Raw genomic sequence first — 27,181 nt, forward strand, 5'->3', positions numbered from 1 at the left:
GATGAATGCTTGTGATTTTTGCACATTGATTTTATATCCTGAGACTTTGCTGAAGTTGCTTATCAGTTTCAGGAGTTTTTGGGCTGAGGCGATGGGGTCTTCTAGGTATACTATCATGTTGTCTGCAAATAGTGACAATTTTGCTTCCACCTTTCCTATTTGAATACCCTTTATTTCTTTTCCTTGCCTGATTGCTCTGGCTAGAACTTCCAGTACTACATTGAATAGGAGTGGTGAAAGAGGGCATCCTTGTCTAGTGCCGGATTTCAAAGGGAATGCTTCCAGTTTTTGCCCATTCAGTATGATATTGGCTGTTGGTTTGTCGTAAATAGCTTTTATTACTTTGAGATATGTTCCACCGATACTGAGTTTATTGAGGGTTTTTAGCATAAAGGGCTGTTGAATTTTGTAAAAGGCCTTCTCTGCGTCAATTGAGATAATCATATGGTTTTTGTTTTTGGTTCTGTTTATGTGGTGAATTACGTTTATAGACTTGCGTATGTTGAACCAGCCTTGCATCCCTGGGATGAATCGTACATGATCATGATGGATAAGTTTTTTGATGTGCTGTTGCAATCGGCTTGCCAGTATTTTATTGTAGATTTTTGCATCTATGTTCATCATGGATATTGGCCTGAAGTTTTCTTTTCTTGTTGGGTCTCTGCCAGGTTTTGGTAACAGGATGATGTTGGTCTCATAAAATGATCTGGGAAGGATTCCCTCTTTTTGGATTATTTGGAATAGTTTCAGAAGGAATGGTACCAGCTCCTCTTTGTGTGTCTGGTAGAATTCGGCTGTGAACCCGTCTGGACCTGGACTTTTTTTGTGTGGTAGGCTCTTAATTGCTGCCTCGAGTTCAGACCTTGTTATTGGTCTATTCATAGTTTCGGCTTCCTCCTGGTTTAGGCTTGGAAGGACACAGGTGTCCAGGAATTTATCCATTTCTTCCAGGTTTACTAGTTTATGTGCATAGAGTTGTTTGTAATATTCTCTGATGATGGTTTGAATTTCTGTGGAATCTGTGGTGATTTCCCCTTTATCATTTTTTATTGCATCTATTTGGTTGTTCTCTCTTTTCTTTTTTATCAGGCTGGCTAGTGGTCTATTTTGTTGATCTTTTCAGAAAACCAGCTCTTGGATTTATTGATTTTTTGAAGGGTTTTTCGTGTCTCTATCTCCTTCAGTTCTGCTCTGATCTTAGTTATTTCTTGTCTTCTGCTAGGTTTTGAGTTTTTTTGATCTTGCTCCTCTAGCTCTTTCAATTTTGATGATAGGGTGTCAATTTTGGATTTCTCCACTCTTCTCATATTGGCACTTATTGCTATATATTTTCCTCTAGAGACTGCTTTAAATGTGTCCCAGAGATTCTGGTATGTTGTGTCTTCGTTCTCGTTGGTTTCGAAGAACTTCTTTATTTCTGCCTTCATTTCATTGCTTATTCAGTCAACATTCAAGAGCCAGTTGTTCAGTTTCCATGAAGATGTGTGGTCTGGGTTAGTTTCTGAATTCTGAGTTCTAACTTGATTGCACTATGGTCTGAGAGACTGTTTGTTATGATTTCCATTGTTTTGCATTTGCTGAGGAGTGCTTTACTTCCAAGTATGTGGTCAATTTTAGAGTAGGTGTGATGTGGTGCTTAGAAGAATGTATATTCTATGGATTTGGGGTGGAGAGTTCTGTAAATGTCTATCAGGTTTGTTTGTTCCAGGTCTGAGTTCAAGCCCTGTATATCCTTGTTAATTTTCTGTCTGGTTGATCTGTCTAATATTGACAGTGGAGTGTTAAAATCTCCCACGATTATTGTGTGGGAATCTAAGTCTCTTTGTAAGTCATTAAGAACTTGCCTTATTTATCTGGGTGCTCCTGTATTGGGTCCATATATATTTAGGATCATTAGCTCTTCTTGTTGTATCGATCCTTTTACCATTATGTAATGACCTTCTTTGTCTCTTTTGATCTTTGTTGCTTTAAAGTCTATTTTATTAGAGATGAGAATTGCAACTCCTGCTTTTTTTTTGCTCTCCATTTGCTTGGTAAATCTTCTTCCATCCATTATTTTGAGCCTTTGTGTATCCTTGCATGTGAGATGGGTTTCCTGGATACAGCACACTGATGGGTTTTGTTTTTTTATCCAATTTGCCAGTCTGTGTCTTTTGATTGGTGCATTTAGTCCATTTACATTTAGGGTTTATATTGTTATGTGTGAATTTGATACTGCCATTTTGATGCTAGCTGGCTGTTTTGCCTGTTAGTTGATGAAGATTCTTCATTTTGTTGATGCTTTTTAGCATTTAGTGTGTTTTTGGAATGGCTGGTACTGGTTGTTCCTTTCTATGTATAGTGCCTCTTTCAGCAGCTCTTGTAAAGCAGGCCTGGTGGTGACAAAATCTCTGAGTACTTGCTTGTTCGCAAAGGATTTTATTTTTCCTTCACTTATGAAGGTCGGTTTGGCTGGGTATGAAATTCTGGGTTGAAAGTTCTTTTAAGTATGTTGAATATTGACCCCCACTCTCTTCTGGCTTGTAGAGTTTCTGCTGAGACATCTGCATTGACTCTGATGGGCTTCCCTTTGTGGGTGACCCGACCTTTCTCTCTGGCTGCCCTTAGTATTTTCTCCTTCATTTCAACCCTGGTGAATATGACGATTATGTGCCTTGGGGTTGCTCTTCTTGTGTAATATCTTTGTGGTGTTCTCTGTATTTCCTGGACTTGAATGTTGGCCTGCCTTGCTAGGTTGGGGAAATTTTTCTGGATAATATCCTGAAGAGTGTTTTCCAGCTTGGATTCGTTCTCTTTGTCCCCTTCTGGTACACCTATCAAACGTAGGTTAGGACTCTTCACATAGTCCCACATTTCTTGGAGACTTTGTTCATTCCTTTTTGCGTTTTTTTTCTGTAATCTTGGTTTCTCGTTTTATTTCATTGAGTTGATCTTCAGCTTCTGATATTCTTTCTTCTGCTTGGTCAATTCGGCTGTTGAAACTTGTGCATGCTTCACAAAGTTGTCATGTCATGTTTTTTAGCTCCTTCAATTCATTCATATTCCTCTCTAAGTTATCCATTCTTGTTATCATTTCCTCGAATCTTTTTTCAAATCTTTTTTCAAGGTTCTTAGGTTCTTTGCATTGATTTAGAACATGTTCTTTTAGCTCACAGAAGTTTCTCATTATCCACCTTTTGAAGTCTAATTCCATCATTTTGTCACAGTCATTCTCCATCCAGCTTTGTTCCCTTGCTGGTGAGGAGTTTTGGTCCTTTCTAGGAGGTGAGGTGTTCTGGTTCCGGGTGTTTTTCTCTTTTTTGCACTGGTTTCTTCCCATCTTTGTGGATTTATCCACCTGTCATCTGAGTAGTTGCTGACTTTTTGATTGGGTCTCTCAGTGGACGCTCAGATTGTTGATGATGAAGTATTTCTGTTACTTGGTTTTCCTTCTACCAGTCTAGCCCCTCCGCTGTACAACTGCTGAGGTCCACTCCAGGCCCTGCTTGTCTGGGGTATACCTGTAGCAGCTGCAGAATGGTGAGGGATGCTACCAGTTTCTTCTTCTGCTATCTTTGTCCCAGAATGATGTCTGCCTAATGTCAGTCTGATCAGTCCTTTTTGAGGTGACTCTGGATATACAGGGGTCAGGGAGCTGCTTGAGGAGACAGTCTGTACTTTATAGGAGCTCAAGTGCTGAGCTGTGAGCTCTGTTGTTCATTCAGGGCTGTTAGGCTGCTACGTTTAAGTCTGCTGCAGCAGAACTCTTAAAACCCCTTTTTTCCCTCAGATGCTCTGTCTTGGGGAGTTGGGGCTTTTTTTATGAGTGTCCTTTGCATTATCCTGCCCAGCTAGGAGGGAGTCTAGTCACTATTTGCCTGCCAAGGATCCTCCCTGCTTATGTGGGGTCTGCCCTGCTGCCACAGCCTCCGCCCTGTGGCGGAGTCTCTCTGTTATGGCGGGTTGCCTCGGTAACGGCAGGCTGCATCAGCAATGCCAATGGGAGTGTATCTCAGTAGGGGCGGATTGCCTTGGTAATGGCGGATGCTTCTCCCCCACCGAGCTTCACTGTCCTGGGTTCAGCTGTGCCTGCAGTGAAACTCTTTACCCGGAGCATTTCGAATTGCTGTTTTATTTGTCCCTGTGGGAGTGAAACCCACCAAGCCTCCTCGCCTGGCTCCCTGCCTCAGAGTGCCTTTTTTTTTTTTTTTAAGTTGAACAGATGGCTCTCTCCCAGGTCTTTCAGTCGCCCGCTGTTAGGGCACCGGGATCTGTGTGATTTCCCATGCAGCGAGCCACTGCGCTGGCTCAAACGCCACTTCCCAGGAATCTCCTGGTCTGGCTCACTGTCCAAGTCCCGTTGAATCAGGTGGATATGCTAATCTGCCCTCCCCAATCTCAGATTGCCGGTTTAGCAGGGCACCCGGGCCAGTGTATTTTGTGTGGATTGTTGCGGAGTGCCGCTCTGCTGTGGCACCGGCCAAAGTGGCCGCAACAGCCAAAACAGCTGTGCTTGCGTCCCGTGTCTCTCCTACACCTGGGAATTACCCTGTTCTGTGGGCAACAAAGATGCATCTGGAAATGCAGCTTTGACTCACCCTCTGAGCGTTCACTGAGAGCTGCGATCCTGAGTTGTTCTTACCACCTCATCTTGAATCTGCTCCTTACTTTTAGTTCTTTAAGGAATCTCCACACTATTTTCCATAATGGTTGCACTAGCTTACATTCCCACCAACAGTGTAAAAGTGTTTCTTTTTCACCACATCCATGCCAACATCGATTATTTTTTGATGTTTTGATTATGCCCATTCTTGCAAGAGTAGAGTGGTATCACATTGTGGTTTTGACTTGCATTTCCCTGCTAATTAGTGATAATGAGCATTTCTCACATGTTTGTTGGCCATTTGTATATCTTCTTTTGAGAATTGTCTATTCATGTCCTTAGCCAACTTTTTGATGGGATTGTTTATTTTTTCTTGCTGATTTATTTGAGTTCTTTGTAGATTCTGGTTATTAGTCCTTTGCTCAATATATAGATTGTGAAGATTTTCTCCCACTCTGGTGGTTGTCTGTTTACTCTGCTGATTATTTCCTTTGCTGTGCAGAAGCCATTTAGTTTAATTAAGTCCCATCTATTTATCTTTGCTTTTATTGCATTTGCTTTTGGGTTCTTGGTCATGAAGTCTTTGCCTAAGCCAATGTCTGGAAGGGTTTTTCTCATGTGATTTTTCTAGACTCTTTATGGTTTCATTAGATCAAAGACTTAGATTTAAGTCTTTTGTCCACCTTGAGCTGATTTTTGTATAAGATGAGAGATGAGGATCCAGTTTCATTCTACATATAGGCTGCCGATTATTCCAACACCATTTGTTGAATAGGGTGTCCTTTCATTTGCTTTGTTGAAGATCAGTTGGCTGTAAGTATTTCAGTTTATTTCTGGGTTTTCTATTCTGTTCAATTTTTATATGTGCCTATTTTTGTACCAGCACCTTGCTATTTTGGTGACTATGTTCTTATAGTATAGTTTGAAGTTGGATAATGTGATGCTTCCAGATTTGCTCTTTTTGGTTAGTCTTGCTTGGACTATGTGGGTTGTTTTTTGGTTACATATAAATTTTAGGATTGTGTTTCCTAGTTCTGTGAAGAATAATGATGGTATTTTGATGGGCATTGCATTGAATTGCAGATTGCTTTTGGCAGTATGGTCATTTTCACAATATTGATTCTAGCCATTCATGAGCATGGCATGTGTTTCCATTTGTTTGTATTTCTTTTAGCAGTGTTTTGTAGTTTTACTTGTAGAGGTCTTTCACCTCCTTGTTTAGGTATCTTCTTAAATATTTTGTTTTATTTTTTTGTGGCTATCGTGAAAGGGGTCGAATTCTTGATTTGATTCTCAGCTTGTTCGCTGTTGGTGTATAGCAGAGCTACTGATTTGTGCACATTAATTTTGTATCCTGAAACTTTGCTGAATTTATTTGTCACTTCTAGGAGCTTTTTAGAGGAGTCTTTAGGGTTTGCTAGGTATATGGTCATAACGTCAACAGACAGCATCAATTTGACTTCCTCTTTACTGATTTGGATACCATTTATTTCTTTCTCCTGTCTGATTGCTCTGGCTAGGACTTTCAGTACTATGTTGAATAGAAGTGGTGAAAGTGGGCATCCTTGTCTTGTTCCAGTTCTCAGAGGGAACGCTTTCAACTTTTCCCTGTTCAGTATAATGCTGGCTGTGGGTTTGTCATAGATGGCTCAGACCATACTCCACTACATGACAGTGGAGTAAAATTGAAAATCAACTGCAAAAGGAACCCTCAAAACTATGCAAATACATGGAAATTAAATAACCTACTGCTGAATGATTGTTGGGTCAAGAATGAAATCAAGATGGAAATTAACTGAACTGAATGATAATAGTAATACAACCTATCAAAACCTTTGGGATACAGCAAAAGCAACGCTAAAAGGAAAGTTCATAACATTAAATGCCTACATTAGAAACTCTGAAAGAGCACAAATAGACAACCTAGGGTCACAGCTCATGGAACTGGAGAAACAAGACCAATAGAAACCCAAACCCAGCAGAATAAAAGAAATAACAAAGATGAGAGAATAACTAAATAATATTGAAACAAAAAATACATTTAAGTCTTTAATCCATCTTGAGTTAATTTTTGTATAAGGTGTCAGGAAGGGGTCTGGTTTGTCTAGTTCTGTGAAGAATGCCAGTGGTAGTTTAATGGGAATAGCATTGAATCTATAAATTACTTAGAGCAGTATGGCCATTTTCATGATATTGATTCTTCCTATCCATGAGCATGGAATGTTTTTCTGTATGTTTCTGTCCTATCTTATTTCCTTGAGCAGTGGTTTGTAGTTCTCCTATAGTGGAAGTCATTCACTTCCCTTGTTAGCTGTATTCCTAGGCACTTAATTCTCTTTATGGCAATTGTGAATGGGCGTTCATTCATGATTTGGCTCTCTGCTTGTTTCCTGTTGGTGTACAGGAATGCTTGAGATTTTTGCACATTGATTTTGTATCCTGAGAGTTTACTGAAGTTGCTTATTAATTTAAGGAGCTTTTGGGCTGAGATGATGGGATTTTCTAGATACAGGATTATGTAATATGCAAACAGAGACAGTTTGACTTCCTCTCTTCCTATTTGAATACCCTTTATTTCTTTCTCTTGCTTGATTGTCCTGGCCATAACTTCCAATACAATGTTTAATAGGAGTGGTGAGAGAGGGCCTCCTTGTTCTGTGCCATTTTTAATGGGGAATGCTTCCAGCTTTTGTCCATTCAGTATGCTATTAGCTAAGGGTTTGTAATAAATGGCTCTTTTTAAAAATTTAATTTAATTTAAAGTTCCAGGATACAAGTGCTCGTGAAAATCAAATATCAAGCTCTAGGAGGCAACGTCCTTCCCAGGGCCCTTCACAGGGCTGAATTTGCAAGCAAGCAGATTCATCTTTCCGCTGGTCCACTTTCTTTCTCCTACCATCTGATCTGTTCTTCCTCAAGTATGGATGCTGTGATAACCCTGGGTTTTCTCTCCTTTTTGATAGTACATGCGGATGATGGGAGTGCATCCAGTGATCCATTTCCTGGCCTGGTTCCTGGAGAACATGGCTGTGTTGACTATAAGCAGTACTGCTCTGGCCATCATTCTGAAAACAAGTGGCATCTTCGCACACAGCAATGGCTTTATTATTTTCCTCTTTCTCTGGGATTTTGGGGTGTCAGTCGTCATGCTGAGCTACCTCTTGAGTGCATTTTTCAGCCAAGCTAATACAGCAGCCCTTTGCACCAGCCTGGTGTACATGATCAGCTTTCTGCCCTACATAGTACTATTGGTTCTACATAACCAATTAAGTTTTGTCATTCAGACATTTCTGGTAAGTAAGTTGTTTCGTCAAAATACAAAATGAAACAAAACTGTCATCTATGTAACAAAACAAAACCTACCACCCTCACCTTTTCAATTTGTCATGATCGTATCTACATGGGCTTTCTGATAACTGCCTTTTAAAATCTTACCCTCAAATGCAAACCATCGAAATTCTAGTGTTTTTGCTGGTCAGCAGCACCTTAAGAATGTCCAGTTTTTATGTAATGGAGACTTTCTGTAGACTCTGGAAAATAAGCAGCATCCTTGAGGAAGCTTATAACTTTATTTTCTCTTTCTTTCATGCACTGAAGGAAATAGATTTCTAAAGCTATTTTAGAAGTAAAAAATACGCATTTTTGAAGCATTATGAATTACATCACATTAAGTGGAAAAATCTCTCTTAGCAATGTCAGAGTCACTCATCCATTTAAAATTACCTCCTAAAAATGTCTGATAACACTTGCAGGTCTGTAACATCAAATATGTGGAACATACAAATGTATTCATTCTTTTGTGACAGTTGCTGGCAAGCACAGTGCCTGACACATAGTAGGAACTCAAAGTGAGGGTGAACACATCGCTATTGAAACAATTGCTTTCAGGGAGCCACTGGCATCACTGTAAACACTTGCACTGTGCTCAAGACTTTATTCTCCCTAAAAGGTCAAGTGACTTCCTAAAATTGCAGTCTGCTGAGAGATATGACAGATTCATTATCTCTTAGAGACTTTGGGGAGGTGTCAAAGAGATGTAGAACACAGGGATGCTCAGGGGTATTTAAAGGCCCTTGAAAGCCCTTTAGTCCAGCACAGGCTTCATGACAACTCCAGTGCTTCATTCACTTACTGGGAGCAGAACACCTTCTCTGCTCATTTAGTGCCAAGAGTAAAACATTTTATGAAAGCCAAGTGATTTTTCTTCAACTTTAAAAAATAATTTAGAGCTCTCTGGTTTCTATTAGCCATATACACACAACATGGATATACATGCATAATGAAAAAGTGGTTTTATTCCATCAGTATTTTATCTATTGACATGTGTTCATTGGTTTTGATTAGCTTATGTCACATTTGTATAAACTCATAACCAATTATTTTAAGTTAGTGTTAATTAGGTGTTTTCAGAATAATTAACACATGTGGGACCATTTGGGGTCCTTCCCATATTTTCCTTACACATAGAAAAGGAGTCATTCATGATATGACCTAATTTTCAAATGCTGCTATTTTTGGTTTTACTTCAGTCCTTATATGTGTAGGTTCTATGCATGCAAAATTTGATTTTCTTTTTATATATTAAAATGTTTTCTAGCAAGTTAAAAAAATCTAACTCTGGTACATTGTACTGTTTGATGTAAGATTTTTTTTTTCCAATGGAGTTTTGTTCTAACATAAGACCTCTCCTCTGAGATAAAATAACATTTTTCTTCAATACACGTTCTTTCTAGTGTAGAATAGTGTATGTATTCCATCAGTCAGCCTGCAGTGTACTCCGGGGCATTCACTTAATAATAAAAATGGTAAATTGCTCTATTCCCTTTTTCACTGTTTTGTGTTACACATTTCTGTGTATGATGCATCGGATTTATGACACTTCAAGCATCTCAGTGAACAGAAATAATTCCTTTTAGCATTAAAAACTAGCTTGTTATCATGATTTTCAGAGGGACTGACATTCTAAGTTTTTCAGGTTAAAGTATTTAAATGTCTGCCTGAAGTGATGGCTGGGCGTCATCAAAATGAGAAGTTGTCACAGCTTCTCTCTTTAAGTGTTGTGGATTTTCTGTGGTTCCTATCAAACACTAACGTGCAGTTTTTCTCTTCACTCCACGAATCTGTGTGCAGTGCCTTCTCTCCACAACCGCCTTTGGACAAGGGGTATTTTTTATTACATTCCTGGAAGGACAAGAGACAGGTAAGACGAAGGCATGTGTAAAAAGTGACTCTCAGTGAATCACCTTTTTGAAAATTAATGGATATATTGCAAGTGATCCAGCTAAAAGTCTTCATTGTCAAGTAGAGCATTCAGAATGAAATCGGTTGTTTTGCTGTTGTAAACACCTCCCACTATCCGGTGCCCCAGTTTTGAGAACAATCAAGAATAATCATGGCACCCCTTGCTTCACATGCTATCCAGGTCAGCCACCCAGCCAATGCTTGGGTCTTCCTTATACCACCCCTGACATCTGGTCAGGTGAGTGACTGTCAAAACCTTCCAAGAACAAGGTATGCAAATGCATCCATCTGTTAGACCAGGGGTCCCCAACCCCTGGGCCATGGAGCAGTCCATCGCCTGTTGGGAACGGAGCTGCACAGCAGGAGGTGAACAGCAGGTGAGGGAGAGAAGCTTCATCTGTATTTGCAGCCACTTTCCATTGCTCACGTTATCACCTGAGCACTGCCTCCTGTCAGGTCAGCAGGGGCATTAGATTCTCATAGGAGCCCAAACCCTGTGTGAACTGTGCATGCAAAGGATCTAGGTCGTGTGTTCCTTATGAGAATTTAATGCCTGATGATCTGTCACTGTCTCCCGTCAACCCCAGATGGGACTGTAGTTGCAGGAAAACAAGCTCAGCTCTAAGGTTGGGACCCGCTGTGTTAGATGATTGTTGACTTGGGATCTGTCTTCCTGGATCTTCTACCTGTGTTTTCTAGGGCCTCCTTTCCAATGATCACTTTCACATAACAACCATCCACATATTTGCAGGCTCTCATCTTTACTCCTTCTGGATCATTCCTGGAGGTCAGGATCCGGAAATAGGTCTAATCGGCATAAAATAGAGTGCAATTATCTCCTACCAATACATCCTAAAATGATTTTCTAAAAATCCATTGGCAGCATTTCTTGCTTATATTGAGAATTTGACAACTAAAATTCTAAACCACAACAGACATATATTTCTTAGATATTTGTATAGTTTTGGGGGCATGTTTTGTAAACGGAAGTAAAATACATGCTAGATGTAAAATTTGACTGCAGCTATTGTTGTATTAGCTAGTTAATTTGTACTGGTCTTTCAGTTCTTCGAGTTTTTCAATAAGACATATAAAAATGTTCTTTTACAGATGAGTAATCCTCAATGATTTGTTCTAACTAATCTTTAGAATAAATTGAATCAAGAACATAGAAACAAGAAACGGTCGCTGTTAGACCATTTGAATATTTTGGTCTAAATTCCAAGTACACAATGATTAAAAGATATACGTTATTGAGCTGTAGCCTAGTATCATAGGGAAATTGAGAAAGGAGCATATTTTTCTTAAATTATATGTTAATCCAGAAGTAAATCACAAACATATTGTATAAAAATATGAATTCTTTCCCACTCCAGTTATTGTATTTCCTATTTATATATTTTTCAAGAGCACGGAGAGTTACACAGTTTAGAATTTGAGTTCTCAAGGATACTTAAAAAAATTTTTTTTTTCCAAATGCTTATGTTCCTTAAATATAAAGTCCTTCCTAGTTGGGTAAATAAAATGAGATATAAGTAAGGTGACCTTTAAAACTTTTTAAACAATCCAAATACCCATCAATGATAGACTGGACGAAGAAAATGTGGCACATATATACCATGGAATACTATGAAGCCATAAAAAACAATGAGTTCTTGTCATTTGTAGGGACTTGGATGAATCTGGAAACCATCATTCTCAGCAAACTGACACAAGAACAGAAAATCGAACACCACATATTCTCACTAATAGGCAGTTGTTGAACAATGAGAACACGTGGACTCAGGGAGAGGAGCATCACACACTGGGGGCAGTTGGGGGAGGCTAAGGGAGGGAAAGTGGGGTGTGGGAAGGGTGGGGAGGGATAACATGGGGAGAAATGCTGGATATAATATGTACCTATGCAACAACCCTGCAAGACCTGCATATGTACCCCAGAACCTAAAGTAAAATAAAATTAAAAAAAGCACTTTTTAAAGTATTAGATATTAAAATGTAGTTGACAGTCACCCCACCTGATATCATGGAAATAGATGTAAGATTGCACAAGTTAACATTTCATTTGAAGAGTTACGGCCAATGGTATTGACCTTCCTATTGTTTTAGCTGTATTCAGCTTTACTTGAGCTTCCAGAAATAATGAACTTATTGTGATAAAATCTACCATAAAAGAGCTTGTGCAGTTCTAACTCTGACCTTTTTCTTCCTGCTAGGGATTCAGTGGAATAATATGTACCAGGCTCCAGAACAAGGGAGCATGACATTTGGCTGGGTTTGCTGGATGATTCTGTTTGATTCAAGCCTTTATTTTTTGTGTGGATGGTACTTGAGCAACTTGATTCCTGGTAAGAATTTTGTACTTTATAAGATAACAAAATAATTCTTTAAAACAGTTTGAATTAATATGCATAAATATTAAAATAATCACTTATTCTTTAAGGAAGAGTCAGAAAGGGAAGTCTTAGGTTATGTTTTAAAAGCAGCTGTACCTTCTTAAGAAAAAATGTGAAGCTTTTGTTTCTCAAGTGAAATGCCAAAGGCCAACTGAGGGGTTAGCCAGGATGAAATTAGCACAAAAACCCACCAAGCCCACCAACCAGCTTCCAACAAATGGGCTTCGGTCTATACAGAAAAGATCCTGGTTTCCAAGATAGAGTGTTTGGGGAAAGCAGGCATGAGGGGTGAGGATGAGAGAGTCTGGGGACCCATGGTGCTGCAGGCTCCTAGTCAACAAAGAGGTCAGGTGGGGTGGGAGTGCTCAGAGTGCCTTGGGCAGAAAGTCACACCTAGTGGGGGTGCAGGGCCAGCAGCAAGTCAGTGGGTGGCAGGACCTGGAGAAAAGCAGGCAGAGCCCAAAGGCAGCTGAATAGGGTGGGCTGGGAGTGAGGGACCACCTCCAACCTCAGGGCTTTCAGTGTTGTCACAGATATGGGGTTTCCCAAATATGGCACACTACTCTGGTGTGGCAAGCATGCCCCAGAGGTCTGGAGGACAAGTGTATCAATGGCAGAAAAAGGCCACTAATGGTGATGGGTTTTCCTAGCTATGTTGGAAGGAAAAGAGGCGTGCATACCTTTACCTTTTTGGATCAGGCTCAAAAGAGCAAAAATGGCACTTAAAATTAATTTACTTTATGAAATTATTTTATTTTTTAGAGATAACACTTTGATGGTGGTGTATTTTCTTGCTGAAATTACTTGTGACTCTGGTTCTATGCTTTTCAAAGCCAATGGCATCAAACTAAATTAAAGTTAAAAATGGAAAAGAGAGTTCCTAATCTTATACAAATGAAAATGGAGGGATAGAAGGAAAACGAACGCAATTCATTCTGTTTGTGAAAACACATTCCACACTTGGAGAGCTCATGCATCATTTAGGGATGGGTAAACATGAAAATAATTTGGGTCACTGAAAAGATTATTTTACATAAAAGTAGGAATATATGGCCCTCAAGAGATAGAGAGAGAACATCAATTGGAAATGTGATTTATTTAGGAAAAACTTAGACTGCATCATCTTGGATAAGACTTTTGAATAAAATTTAAAAAAATAAAATTTAAGAAATAAGATCCTAAGAAATAAGAGATAAAAAAATGAGAAGGCCAAAGTTTCAAGGAAACTGGATGAGAAGCAGTTGACTATTGAAAAGAAGCAAAAATAAGAAAGTAATGTTACAAAATACATTTGTGATGTCAATTTACAATACAAAGACCAGCAAAAAAAGTCTACTGTCTGCAATGTTGAGATGAAGATAACATGTGTCCCAGGGCCTGGAATGATCTGATTTCTCCCTCAAGCATCAGCACCTGAGGCAAGAGGCTCCTGGGGCAACATTTTTCTGCATGGTAGTAAAGCAAATGAACATTGTATTCAGCTAAGATTTTCCCTCCAAATCCCACTGTGGAATTCTAAACTGAGAAAAGAGACTAAGCCTTGAGATGGATGTCAGGTATGCAGAGTGCTCACTTTCTAGCTCATATTTGAAGGGAAGAAAAGGGAATTGGAGTTACACTCATGTAGAAAGGTAACTGAGCTCAGAAAAACAGTGATGGTGAGAATGTCCTCACCAGTGGGACAGTACTGAATCATTCCCTATCCTGTGGGTCAGGGGATGATTGACCAAGCTGGTGGCTTTTAAGAACATATTTTTTCTAAAAGTTCAATGAGTTCAATTTGAGGCTCAGAGGAAATTAAAATAAATTGTTTTCTTCAGGAAACTAAGAGATTCAAATGCTAGATTTGGTAATCTTTTGGAAGTACGTTGGCTATTGGAACCACGCTGAACCATGCCACATTTGGAATTTTTGTATATTTTGACTAGGGGAACCATCACTCCTGTTCCTTCTTTTATTTCCTCCTGTTCTTCCATTTCTTCAGGCTCCTAATTCCCTGTCTTCTCATTAGGGTGAAGGTTAAACCAACAATCCACTATCTTCATGCACTGACACTGCAATCCTGCAGTCTCACATACGGCTCATGGTTAACTTCTACCCAATATGTTAAACTTGAGCTACTTCGGAATCAGCGGTTACCCTGCCACATCCAACTGGGGAAAAAGATCTGCTGATTTTACTTTGCAAGTCTCCCTTAAGTTCACATGGGTGTGCCTTTTCTAGGAAATGTCTCCATGTTTTCATCAGGCCATGCAAAGTGTTCTGTGACCTCTAATGAGTTATTGGAGCTACTTTGAGCTATATTGAATTCTACACCCTGCAAAAGGAAGCAAATGTAGGAGGACCTCAATCCACGTTTGAATGGCAAACACTCATTTCAACATTTTGTTTAGTGAATTTAGAGTGGTGGGTTTTTACATTTCTCTTTGTGATTATAACACTAATTTTAGCTATTGGCTAGTTAGGAAGAAAGATCAGAGTCGATTACAGAATTAAAAAAAATCAAAGCTTGAACATATTTATAACACATATTTAAAAATATAAACACAGAGCTGAATAAACGTCAATAAATATTTTTGAATTTATCATGAAATTCTGATTCTTTTATTTCAAAAGCCAAAAATAGTAAGAGTTGGCAATTTACATATTTTTTAAATTGTACAAGGGTATTTATTTTCAACTTTGACAAAGTTTGCCAAAAGTAACAAAGAATAAGATTGCCAGACACCATAAATGGGCTTTCAGATCCATAAAGAGGGTTATAATTTCTAGGATTTTTCAAATCTTCTTTTTAAGAGAAATATTCTATATTACCTCCTTTACTCTCTTGAAATGAAACTTACAGATAATGAAAACTATCTGCATATGAGTCTTAAAATTAATGTAATTTTAATATTTTAATATAAAAGAAATAAGAAAGTAATTTCTAATAAGATAATATGTAAATTCTCAGTGCTCAGGCATGAATTCATGAGAACACAAAATGAGATATTCAGTTGCTTACACTTATGTGGAAAAGTTTGGATTTAAAAGAAGGAAAATGGTCAGAAACCCTTTGGTACTAAAAGGAAAGAAAATGCACCAGTAAAGATAAATGTAGACACTGGAATTAAAGCTATTGTTAACGTAAGAAATACTAGATCAAGACTTATTTGTATGTGGTTAAAAAGATGAAAATAACTTTCAATAATGTAGGAAAAATGTGGGATGAAATATTAAACATGAATGAGGTGAATAAAAGGATGATATTTTTGTAAGTAACCTGGGCCTTATTTAAAAGTAATCAGGGAATTCCCTATGTTAACACATGGGGCAGGTGATGACAAAACAGAGCAGAAGATACATTTCCTGTCTTGGAATTCTGTCTCATTTCAGTCTTTCCATTCAGCCTCCAGTCTTTTAAATGCTTTTGAGATCTATTCCTTAGTGGTGACAGGAAATACAGAACTGATTGGACAAAGAAATAATATTAATAATCTAAGAGGGTTTATCGAGAAGCCGAGGGGTGAACATCTGGGAACAGCATCAAAATAAGTTTGAAAGCTCATAGAGAGGCTCATATTAATCATTTCAATGTGTAATTTTTACCAAATGGTCTTATTGTGCTATACAATTAAAAAATATATATAGAATGACAATGTAATATATAGTCACTAACCCTTAATATAATGTAGTGTATTTTGTGAATGTCTACTAATTTAAAAATATTTGGTTTTAAGTTTGTTAAAAGCCATCTTTACATCTTTTGTCATATATTTGCATATAATGGGGCAGAGTGAAGGCTGATACAGCCATACTGCATTGCAAACTCAAAAGCAATGAGTGGCATCACTACTGATGGCATGGTTTTCCAAAACAGTAAGCAGTTTCTGCTTTAAACAGTAATATTCCACTGGTCTACACAGTGGCTGCATTTCTGAAAAATTTAGAGTATACCGAAGCTGCACGGCAACTTTGAGTTTATATGTCCTAGGCTCAATAACCATGAAAGAGTGCACTTGCACGGCTGTGATCAGGCTCACACAAGGCAAGTCAAGGACAATTCTTGTGTTGCACTTTGTAGGGTATCAACTAACCCAGGCATCTGCACTCTAAAGGCAATTGTACCATCCCATTGTATTAGTCGTACTTTTTTATTTTCTGTATTTCTGATGGTTTGACTGAGGTTGGAGGGGTGCAGTTACTGACCCTAGAAAACTGCTCCTTCCAGGGATAGCCAGTTCCTAGCCATGGTAAAGGACTCACCTGTGGATGTGCCTTTCAAATGCAAACAAATCAATCCAGAGCCCACACTCCTACCATCTCCTCTTTGCCACCCAGAGCCACCGTCCACCTGTCCTGATCAACCCAGGGCAGGGTACCAGCCAAATAGGGACAGACCTTTTCTTCAGAGCCTGCTGAAAAGATTCACACTAGTCAATTAGAAACATGTTTGCCCTTCCTCACATGTTCCTTTTCTTGGAAACCACAGTAAAGGCTCTTGTTCACATTCCCACAACAGCCCCCGCTACTTCCCTTGTCTCCTGACTGACGCTGGTGCTTCCCTGTGTGGTGTATCAAGTCTCCTTCTCTTGGGATATGTGAGTAACAAAGTGTAGTTTCAATGAAAGTTATCTCCTGATTTGTTGGCATCATCATACTTGAGTAATAATAGCATCTACATTTTAAAACACTTTTTCGAAGTCTCCTGTGGGTAGGAGGGTGGGAGGTAGGAGGAGGGTGAGAACTTTCTTTCACTGTCTGTCTCTCTCTCTCTCTCTCTCTCTCTCTCTCACACACACACACACACACACACACATCATGCGCTGAACAAATGCATTTCTCTCCATTTTCTTTCTTTGTTATAAAGTGACCCCGTGAGTATGGCCCCAGCGTTTCTCAGCCCTGCCGTCCAACTGGGAGACTCTATAGATTCACTATCAGATCATTTCCTGGCCTGTGGCTCTCAGTGTCAACTGCAGTTCTCCACACTGGAGTCAAGAGCTCACAAGCAAACATCTGGTCCTCTCTTCCTCTCTTTTTTGTTGCATAAACTATTTTTATATGCTTCCAATTAAATTTGATTCCGCTCGATCTGTCTAATTTCATTGACTTCTTCTTTCATCACTGTCAGTTTTGGGGGGCAATGCTAATTAGTTTCCTGGCCTGCAAAAGCCAGCAGGCAGTTCCCCTTGAGGAGAAAAGCTCAGTGTAAATGGGGGGCCTTTGCACATATTAATGTGCCTAATTACCTCTGGTAATGTGAGCAGGTTGCATATGCTTCTAGAGCATGCATGTAAAACAAGTTTGGATTTATAAGCAAAAGCCGATTGCAGAGGCAAGCCAAAGAACTGAGTGGCCTCCATGCCAACTTGCATTTGGCAGCTCTCTGCTTTAGTTGGATTCGTAGATTAATTAGGAGGTTTTAAAAGTCCAGACAGATTATGGCTGAGATGGTTTAATTAGCAAAGCAACCCTTAATATTCAATTTATTTCTAATTTCATTTTTCCTAACTCTGGAAAATATGATGTCTTTCATATTTTGTTTCTACTTCCCATCACTGAAGTCACTACCTTAGTTCAGGCCTCACTGTCTCTGATCTGGACTTACAGCAAGTTATAGTGCCCTCGTAACTCCTTCCCACTCCTCTAGGTAACTCCGACCCCAGCATCTAACCCCTGCAACCTACCTCCACTTTGATGCAAAGTTAGCTTTCTTAAAAATAGACAAAATGGACCACATTCTTTCCCTGCATGACAGTCTTCCCTAACTCCAAAATGTCTAGAGAATAAAGACTAATCCTCAGTGGCTTCCAGGCCACCCAAACCTGCTCTGCTGCAGATTCACGCCTCTCTCTCCATTCCTGGCATGCTGATGGGGAGTTGGAGGGTAATCTCCAATGTGCCCAGCATACCCACACAGGGTAGCCAGATAAAATGCAGGGTGAATTCAAATTTCAGATAAGCTGAAAACAATGTGTGGTACATATTCATACTAAAACATTACTTGTTGTTTGTTTGAATTTCAAAATTAATTGGGCATTCCATGTTTGTATTTTCTAAATCCAGCATCCCTCCCAGTCTCTCTCTGTCTTTTCATCCTCACTTCTTTTTATTGGGTTGAAGGGCCTGCTTTTGTTTTGCATAGGTGGAAATTCTACGATGGCAACATCATCTTGTATTTTTCTCTCAATGTTTTTATTATATTTTATTTTGGTCATCTGGACTGGAAGAAAGGTCATAAGCAGGTGCAGTCTCTGCCTGATTGATTTGTGTGTTCCCTCATCCCACTAGAGGGTGTGACTCATTGATTTCCGTTTGATGACTGACATCTCCCTGGAATAGGAAGATATAAACCAGAGAGCAGAAGGGCAAGGGATAGGATGTTTCAGATCTAGGGGACCTCCTCTCTGCCCCTTTGTCCCTGTGCTGAGGCTCCTTCTGTCCTGCTCATTCTTGGACTGACAGCTGGAAGTGTGAGCCCGGGAGATGAGCCAACCACTCCCCTCCTACCTCTGTACGAAATTTTTAATTATTCACTCCTTAGCAAAGCATCTCCCACAGTAAGTCAGGGCTGGAGGAAGGTGTCATTTTCCAAAGACTCAAGTGAGAAAACAAGGACACAACTAATAAGGAGTAATGTCTTAGCTCGGTTGAAAGAAACTGATGACACCTGACATTGTTGCAGTTGTCTGTGTGTGCGCGCTTGTGTGTGTGTACATGTACATGTGTGCACGTACTGCATGAGTATTTGCATGTGTACGTGTGTACTCGTGTGTGAATGCCTGTGTGTGCATGTGTAGGTGGGTATACTATGTGTGTGCACACACACATGTATGGTGATCCTCACTTTGAGTCATGGCCCGAAGTTTGAAACCATGTTCATCTTTGTACAACTTCCGCTTGTATCGAAGTGAAGCAGAGCTGAGGCTTGCTTCAGGATTTCCTTGTGTACCCTCAATATGTAAAGGTTTCAATGACTTCATTTGGAGCAGGTAAATCGTGCCTCATTACCTTTAGAATGTGCACGTATGAAATATTCTTTTCTCCCCTAAGGTTCTGCAAACTTGAGCTGTAAAACATCAGATGGAGATGTGCTTATTGTAAAATGTTTGAAAAGTTTATAAAGAAGCAGGAAACATTTATGAGGAAGCAGGAAAAAAATTCAATTATCTTCAGATTCACTAACCGGAACCAACATTGGCCAGGCTTTTTTCCAGACAGTTTTCTGCACCTAGTTGGGTTTACACTGTATATGTAAATTTCCCTCTATGTTTTAAAAAATATTTTTATTCTAAGCATTTATCCACATCTTTGAACGTACTGTTAATGGCTGCTCAACATTTCATTAGACGGAAGTAATAACTTCCGGTACCTTTCTCCTACTTTGCAAATCTAAATGATTTCTGCCTTTTCCCCACTATAAGTGATGCTACAGTGAATATATTTATGTTCAGATCTATGTCCCCACTTTGTCATTGTGTCATCTAGATTCCTAGAATTTTGACTGCTAATTTAAATCTATAAACACTCTAAGGCATCTAGATCCCGTTACCGACTGTGTTTGCTAAGGATGGTGCTCACTTAAGCTGCAACTGAGTGTGGTTCCCTGGGAGGCCTCTCAGCCCAAAGCTACAGCTTTGTGAGATTTATTTTCCTCATGTATTTGCTTGCTTTCTATCTCCTTTGATTTCCACACTCTCATTCTTCATTTATGTGTCAACTGGGGCTTATTGTGTAATTGGTACTGGAAGAAGCTGTGTGCTTCTTTCTTGTTGTAGAATGCAACCCAAAGCATCCTGACTGCTGCACCTGTGTGTTCAGACAAGCAGCCTCTGCTAGAGAGGCTAGCCAGTGGGTAGCTTCTGGAGCCACCAACTGTGGGTCATTGGGCAAGCCTTGCTGTTCCTTCCTTTTTCATTGGGAAGGGAGAGGTGATAATTGTACCTGACATGTTGGTGGTCACAGGACTGTGTGAATTAATACAACCAGGTACTCTGAACAGTGCCTGGAACAGAGAGACTGAGTGGAATGCTGGCTGTGATGTGACCTGATTATCCAGCTGCTACTCATCCTCTTCCTACAGAGGGATAGTTATTGCTTTGCTAGGTTCTTGGAGAACACCTGACTGCATTAATTTTCTCAGGCTGCCATAACAAAGTACCACAAACTGGGTGGCTCAAACAACAGGAATATGTTGTCTCACAGTCCTGGAGGCCGGACATCTGAGACTAAGGTGTAGGCAGGGGTGGTTTCTCCTGAGGCCACTCTCGTTGGCTTGCAGATGGTGTCAACTCTTTGTGTCATTCCTGTGTATCTGTGTCCAAGTTTTCTTTTATGAGGACACCACTCACATTGGATTAGTCCTTGCTTTTGTGACTTCATTTTGCCTTAATTACCTTTTTGAAGATCACATCTCCAAATATGGTCACATTTTGAAATACAGGGAGTTAGCACTTCAACATATGAGACACAGCTCAGTCAGCAAACAAAAGGCAGTGCTACACCTGACAGCAGGTCAACAGCTTTCCTTCACTTTATTATCATTATTTTTTGTAACTTTTAAGTGCAGGGGTACATGTGCAGGTATGTTACCTAGGTAAATGTATGTCATGAGGGATTGTTGTACAGATTATTTTGTCATCCGGATATTAAGCCTAGTACCCATCAGTTATTTTTTTCTGATCTTCTCCCTCCTCCCATCCTCCACCCTCTGAAAGGCCCCAGTGCATCTTGTTTCCCCCATGTGTTCTTATCATTCAACTCCCACTTATAAGTGAGACCATGCAGTATTTGGTTTTCTGTACCTGCATTAGTTTGCTAAGGATAATGGCCTCCAGCTCCATTCACATCCCTGCAAAGGACATAATCTCATTCTTTTCTATGGCTGCATAGTAGTCCATGGTGTATATGTACCACATTTTCTTTATCCAGTATATCATCAATGGGCATTTAGGTTGATTCCATGTCTTTGCTATTATGAATAGTGACACAAAGAACATACATATATGCATGTGTCTTTATAAGGAAATGATTCATATTTCTTTGGGTATATACTCAGTAATGGAATTGCTGGGTCAAATGGTTTTATTGTCTTTAGGTCTTTGAGGAACCACCACCTGTCTTCTTCCAGGTTCAATGGTTGAATTAATTTACACTCCCACCAACAGTGTATAAGCATTCCTTTTTATCCACAACCTCACCAGCATCTGTTGTTTTTTTGACCTTTTAATAATAGCCATTCTGACTGGTGTGAGATAGTAGCTTATTGTGGTTTTGATTTGCATTTCTCTAATGATCAATGATAGTGAGGTTTTTTTTCATATGATTGTTGGCCCCATGTATATTTTCTTTTGAGAAGTGTCTGTTCATGTCCTTTTCCCACTTTCCAATGGAGTGTTTGTGTTTTACTTAATTTAAGTTTCTTATAGATGCTAGATATTAGACCTTTGTTAGATTCATAGTTAAGCATTCCTATACAGCAACAACAGTCAAGCCCAGAGTGAAGCCAGTAACAAACTCCAATTCACAATTGCCACACACACACACAAAATACCTAGGAATACAGCTAACAAAAGAGGTGAAATGTCTCTACAAGGAGAACTACAAACCACTGCTCAAAGAAATCAGAGATGAAAAGAACAAATGGAAAAACATTTTGTGCTCATGGATAGGAAGAATCAATATCATTAAAATGGCCATACTGGCCAAAGCAATTTGTAGATTTAATACTATTCTCATAAAAATACCATTAATATTCTTCACAGAACTAGGAAAAAATGTTTTAAAATTCATATGGCATCAAAAAAGAGCCAAAATATCCAAGACAATCCTGAGCGAAAAGAACAAAGCCAGAGGCATCACACTACCTGACTTCAAACTATACTACAGAACTATAGTAACCATAACAGCATGGTTCTGGTACTAGAACAGATACCGAGACCAACAGAACAGAATAGAGAACCCAGAAATAAGAACACACACCTACAACTCTCTAATCTTAAACACACCAGAAAAAACAAGCAATGGGGAAAGGATTTTCTATTTAGCAAATGGTGTGGGGCTAACTGGCTAGCTATATGCAGAAAATTGAAACTGAACCCCTTCCTTATTACCTTATACAAAAATTAACTCAAGAGGTATTAAAGACTTAAATGTAAAATTCAAAACTATAAAAACCCTGGAAAACAACCTAGTCAATACCATTCAGGACATAGTCACGGACAAAGACTTCATGAGGAAGATGCCAAAAGCAATTGCAACAAAAGCAAAAATTGACACATGGGATCTAACTAAACTGAAGAGCTTCTGCACAACAAAGGAAACTATCGACAGAATAAACAGATAACTTACAGAATGGGAGAAAAATTTTGCAAAACTTCCCTTGACTTTCAAAAGCTAATGGATACATCTGCTCTCCTTTGAGTCCGTGAACATCTCTTTCTATTTTTCAAATTAGACTGTGTGAGGACTTGCATATCTCTCTTCTGCTTGATGATCAAAGTGCTATAATAGTCTTTATATACACCTTTTAAATTCTAATCAGTTGTAGAATTGAGGCCTTTAGGTAAATTGCGTTCATCAAACTTAAACTAGAATGGATGTGTTCAAAGAAAATTGGGAATTGTTAATAATTAAATCCCCTTTCATTTCAACATGTAATGAGGGCAAAGTGACTGCTAAATGGGCTGAAATGAATTTGCAGAATACTTTTGAAGAACGATAATATGTTTCATATGGAAATGTTCGCAATATAAATTATTCTTCTTTGTGGAAGTTTCAATTGATTAATCCCCTCATGCACTTACCTCATGTTGATCCTCTTGTCTAGGAATTCATGCAAACATCAAAAATAGATAAAAGAAGAACAGTCACAAAGTAGAAGAGCAGTGTGGGGTAGGGTGGGACTTTACTCTGGGGAATATTCAGCAATTGTCCAAAAAGTGTTTATTTAACCCCTACTGTAAAGGCCTCTTGGGGCAAGTGGATGAGAGGTGGTTTTAGCACATGGCCTTGGATCAGGCTGAGAAGGGAGAATTAGGGCTTCACTGCAATGTCCTGGGATATCACTTTTTTGAATATGGGACATATATTAAAAATATTTATGTGGAATGATACTTTATATTAATTACTTAAGATATTCTAAAACAGAATCTTCATCTAAGTAGAAAAATTAAAACTAATTTTAATTGTCTCATTTTTTAGGAACATTTGGTCTACGGAAACCATGGTATTTCCCCTTTACTGCCTCGTATTGGAAGAGTGTGGGTGTCTTGGTGGAGAAAAGGCAACACCCTCTAAGTTCTAGTCTGTTCTTCAGTGAGAACTTTGACAGTAAAGGTTTGTAAGGAGTAGAATTATTAGATGCATGTTTTTTTCCTCTGATCTATTTTGATTTTTTTTTCTCTGGTCTAACTTTTGCAAGTGTATGCTGATTCCTAGAAATACTTACATTTAGGCTGTCTTGAGCTGGGAAACAGTTATAAGGCCAAGATGTGAGGCAGTATGCCCTGACAGTGTTTGTTCTGTGAAACCCAGGAACCCCAGGGAGTTCCCATTATTTATTATTTAGCATCCTCCCCTCTATGCATTATGTGCATTTGTGTATATATTACAATTTAGTAAAATTGAAGCCTTATTCCAAAAATGAATATGTGTAAGAAATAAAAGCAAAGATGGGCAGCTACCCTGTCATGCACTTAAAAAAATTTTTTTTTATTGCAGTTTAGATTTTGGAGTACATGTGCAGAACATGCAAGATAGTTGCATAGGTACACACATCGCAGTGTGTTTTGCTGCCTTCCTCCCCTTCACCCACATTTGGCATTTCTCCCCAGGCTATCCCTCCCCAGTTCTCACCCATGCCACTTTATTCAATGTTCCTGTGTGAGGCACAACATCACTGTCCCTTACAAATAGGGATTATGATTCTCAGGAGATAGGGGCAGGACTGTCCCTGGGCCTCTACACTCCAGAGTCATGGCCTATTCCTGCAGGTGCAGGCGCAGGGCACCTCTGCCAAAGGATGACTTCAGAGGGGATCTCCATGGAAATATAGATGCATTACCCAGAGACAAACGAGCTCCCATCATGGTGGGTTTAGATTACAAGTCAACACTGTAATCTAAACAATCTAATTTTTTTTCTAAATTATGAATCTTTTAGAAAATGTGGAACACAACAACAAGCCCCTATCAACTCTCACCTTCTCAGGAGACTATTTGTCATGAGCATTTCATGTGTAACTATTCTCTCTGTTGTTTTTTTCTCTCGGCAAACAGAAATACATGTGTGTGTTTTTATTTTTAGCTTTTTACAAAATGGTTATCATAAGGGTTCAAAAGTTGTAATCAGTGATATCACTTATAGTCTGCTTCTTGTTCTTGCTAAAGAAAGACTTTTGAGTTGATCTGTATGCTTCACAGGGCTGGAATTCAATTTCAAAGCAGTACATTGAATTAATAAAAATGAGTATTATTTTCAGGGCTTTTGAAGTCTTTTCACAGTGAATTTGCATCTCTCTCACAGGGTCATCACTGCAAAACAGAAAAGGAGAGCTTGAAGGAAATCCCTCGGGAGTCACCCTGGTGTCTGTGACCAAGGAATACAAGGGCCACAAGGCTGCAGTCCAAGACCTCAGCCTCACCTTCTACACAGACCAAATCACCGCCCTGCTGGGGACAAATGGTGCCGGGAAAACCACCATTGTGTAGGTGCCATTTTGCTTTTATCAAACACTAGACATTGGATTCTTAAAATTTCAGTTTACCTGTGAGACAGAAGGTTTGATTTCTTTTCCTTATTTAAAAAATGTGGAGCCTCAGTGCAGAGTTTAGAGACACCGGAGAAAGGCAGAGCCCCTCACGGGTTCCCATGTGAGGGAGGCCCTGTTTCCTCAGCCGCACAGGTGCACTTTAGGTCTGGGCTTCAGTCAAAGAGTTAGGGGTGAATGGGTTTTTAAAAGTTTTTCTTCTATTTTCTGCAAATAATTTACTATGTTGTACTTTAGTCTCTGAAAGTCCTTTGATACTTTTGATGTTTGTCCTACTAAGTATAATCTTGCTTGCATATCTATAGAAAGAGGAATATCACAGTGGTATTTGCAAATCTTTTAAACCCCTGACTATTCTTCTTTTCCATGTTCTCATTTTTGTGTGTTTCTTTCCTTGTTAAGGGTGAATGTTTGGTTTAGGATCCAGTGGCTCTAGATTTGATTAAAGAATCAAATCATGTGCTCCCAGAGAAACAAGGAATTCAAACATTCACAGCCCTGGGCTGGCTGTGGAAGTGGAGGTTTAAGGTTAATCTATGGAAATTATGAAGTATGTCTTTTGAACAAATTACTTACTCTTTTGTTCTTTTCTCATGAAATTTGTAGCATTAAAGTGTGAATTGTTAAAACAGTGAAAAGGGTTTTGCCTCAAACTTAATAACAAAGGTAAAACAATAACACATGAAACTTCAGAAATCTCATATTGAAAAAATAGAAAGAAAGAAAATGGACTGTTTTTATTTGTTCCTTGGATACAGAAATGGACCTGGAAATGAGTCTGAGTATTTTCTTGTGTGTTTGAAAATTGGGGAACCACAAGTTACACAGATAATGACTCATCCAGCCAGCTCCTCTAACTTTGCTTTTACTAAGACACATTTCTTGAAAGGAAAACCTGAGCTGCTTGTTAAGCAGAATGATGAGAATTACATTTGGAGTTTCTCGATGATTTAAGGTTTAATGACTGCATTGTTTTTAGTGAACATTTGTAGTACATTTTGAGTCATCCCAAGCGGCTGCCTTCACCTGGCAATTCTTAGCTGAAAGGCTGAGAGGTTAAAGACAGTGTCTTCACTATTTAAAACAATTCTTTGAGACTTCCAGGAAATGTGTATAAACTATTCTATAGTATCCCCCAGAGAGGTTTGAAAATAATATAGCAAAGAGTTGATAAGTTCATTGAGGTCTAATTTTTGTGCAGTAAACAGTATCTGTTGATATGTACAGTTTGATGAGTTTTGACACACTTGGCTAGCGCTGGAACAAGCACCACAAATACAGAACCTTTCTATGCCGCTCCAAGGCTTCCTGTGCTCTCCTTTGACCCTGGCCTTCATGTGACCACTGATCTGCTCTTTGTCACTATAAACTAATTTACTTATTCTAGAATTTCATGTAAATGGGATCATGTCCAGCTTCTTCTACTAAGCAGACTGTTTGTGGAACCAGGAATGGTGGTGGTGAGCCAGTAGACTACTCCTTGGGACAGCTGAGTGGTATCCGCTAGGTGGAGGCACCCCATTTTCTTTATGTTTTCATATGTGGGTTGCCGTTGAGGTTTCTCTTTGTCAGTGATTATGAAGGCAGCTGCTGTGAACAATTGTGCATGCAGCTTTGTGTAGGCACACATTTAATCTCTCATATGTAAATACTAAGGAGTGGATTTGCTAGATCTTCTGGTAGGGGCATGTTCAACTTTTCAGAAATAAGAAACGAATTTAAAACTTAAATAATAAACTTCCTGAAACAAGGAAGCAGAACCAGGCAATTCTCAGGCTTCTGCTGGTAAAGTCAGATGTGTGAGCTTGTGGTGGCAGGATTACTTGAGTTCTTGTTGTTTTTTTTTTTTTTTTTTTTTGAGACGGAGTTTCGCTCTTGTTACCCAGGCTGGAGTGCAATGGTGTAATCTCGGCTCACCGCAACCTCTGCCTCCTGGGTTCAGGCAATTCTCCTGCCTCAGCCTCCCAAGTAGCTGGGACTATAGGCACGTGCCACCATGCCCAGCTAATTTTTATATTTTTAGTAGAGACGGGGTTTCACCATGTTGACCAGGATGGTCTCGTTCTCTTGACCTCATGATCCGCCCGCCTCAGCCTCCCAAAGTGCTGGGATTACAGGCTTGAGCCACTGCGCCGGGCTGAGTTGTTTCAGCACACACAGACTATCCTGGTAGGAGCAGAAGGAAGACTGGCTCCAGGGTTGGGGGCTAGTTTC

General features: G+C 39.4%; 1 protein-coding gene across 4 annotated transcripts in view; it reads left to right on the top strand.

Annotated features, from left to right (window-relative positions):
• ABCA13 (ATP binding cassette subfamily A member 13) overlaps positions 1 to 27,181 on the top strand; it is a 446,251-nt gene that overhangs the window by 193,446 nt on the left and 225,624 nt on the right. For all 4 annotated transcript variants that reach the window (XM_035253372.3, XM_078342412.1, XM_035253370.3 and 1 more), the window contains 5 exons: positions 7,546 to 7,875; positions 9,713 to 9,782; positions 12,037 to 12,168; positions 23,401 to 23,535; positions 24,724 to 24,904. In XM_035253372.3, the coding sequence (XP_035109263.3) occupies positions 7,546 to 7,875; positions 9,713 to 9,782; positions 12,037 to 12,168; positions 23,401 to 23,535; positions 24,724 to 24,904 (848 nt within the window). The remainder of the gene's footprint in view (positions 1 to 7,545; positions 7,876 to 9,712; positions 9,783 to 12,036; positions 12,169 to 23,400; positions 23,536 to 24,723; positions 24,905 to 27,181) is intronic.

The sequence above is a fragment of the Callithrix jacchus genome, chromosome 11 (assembly GCF_049354715.1).
Source record: "Callithrix jacchus isolate 240 chromosome 11, calJac240_pri, whole genome shotgun sequence".
Classification (NCBI taxonomy): domain Eukaryota; kingdom Metazoa; phylum Chordata; class Mammalia; order Primates; family Cebidae; genus Callithrix; species Callithrix jacchus.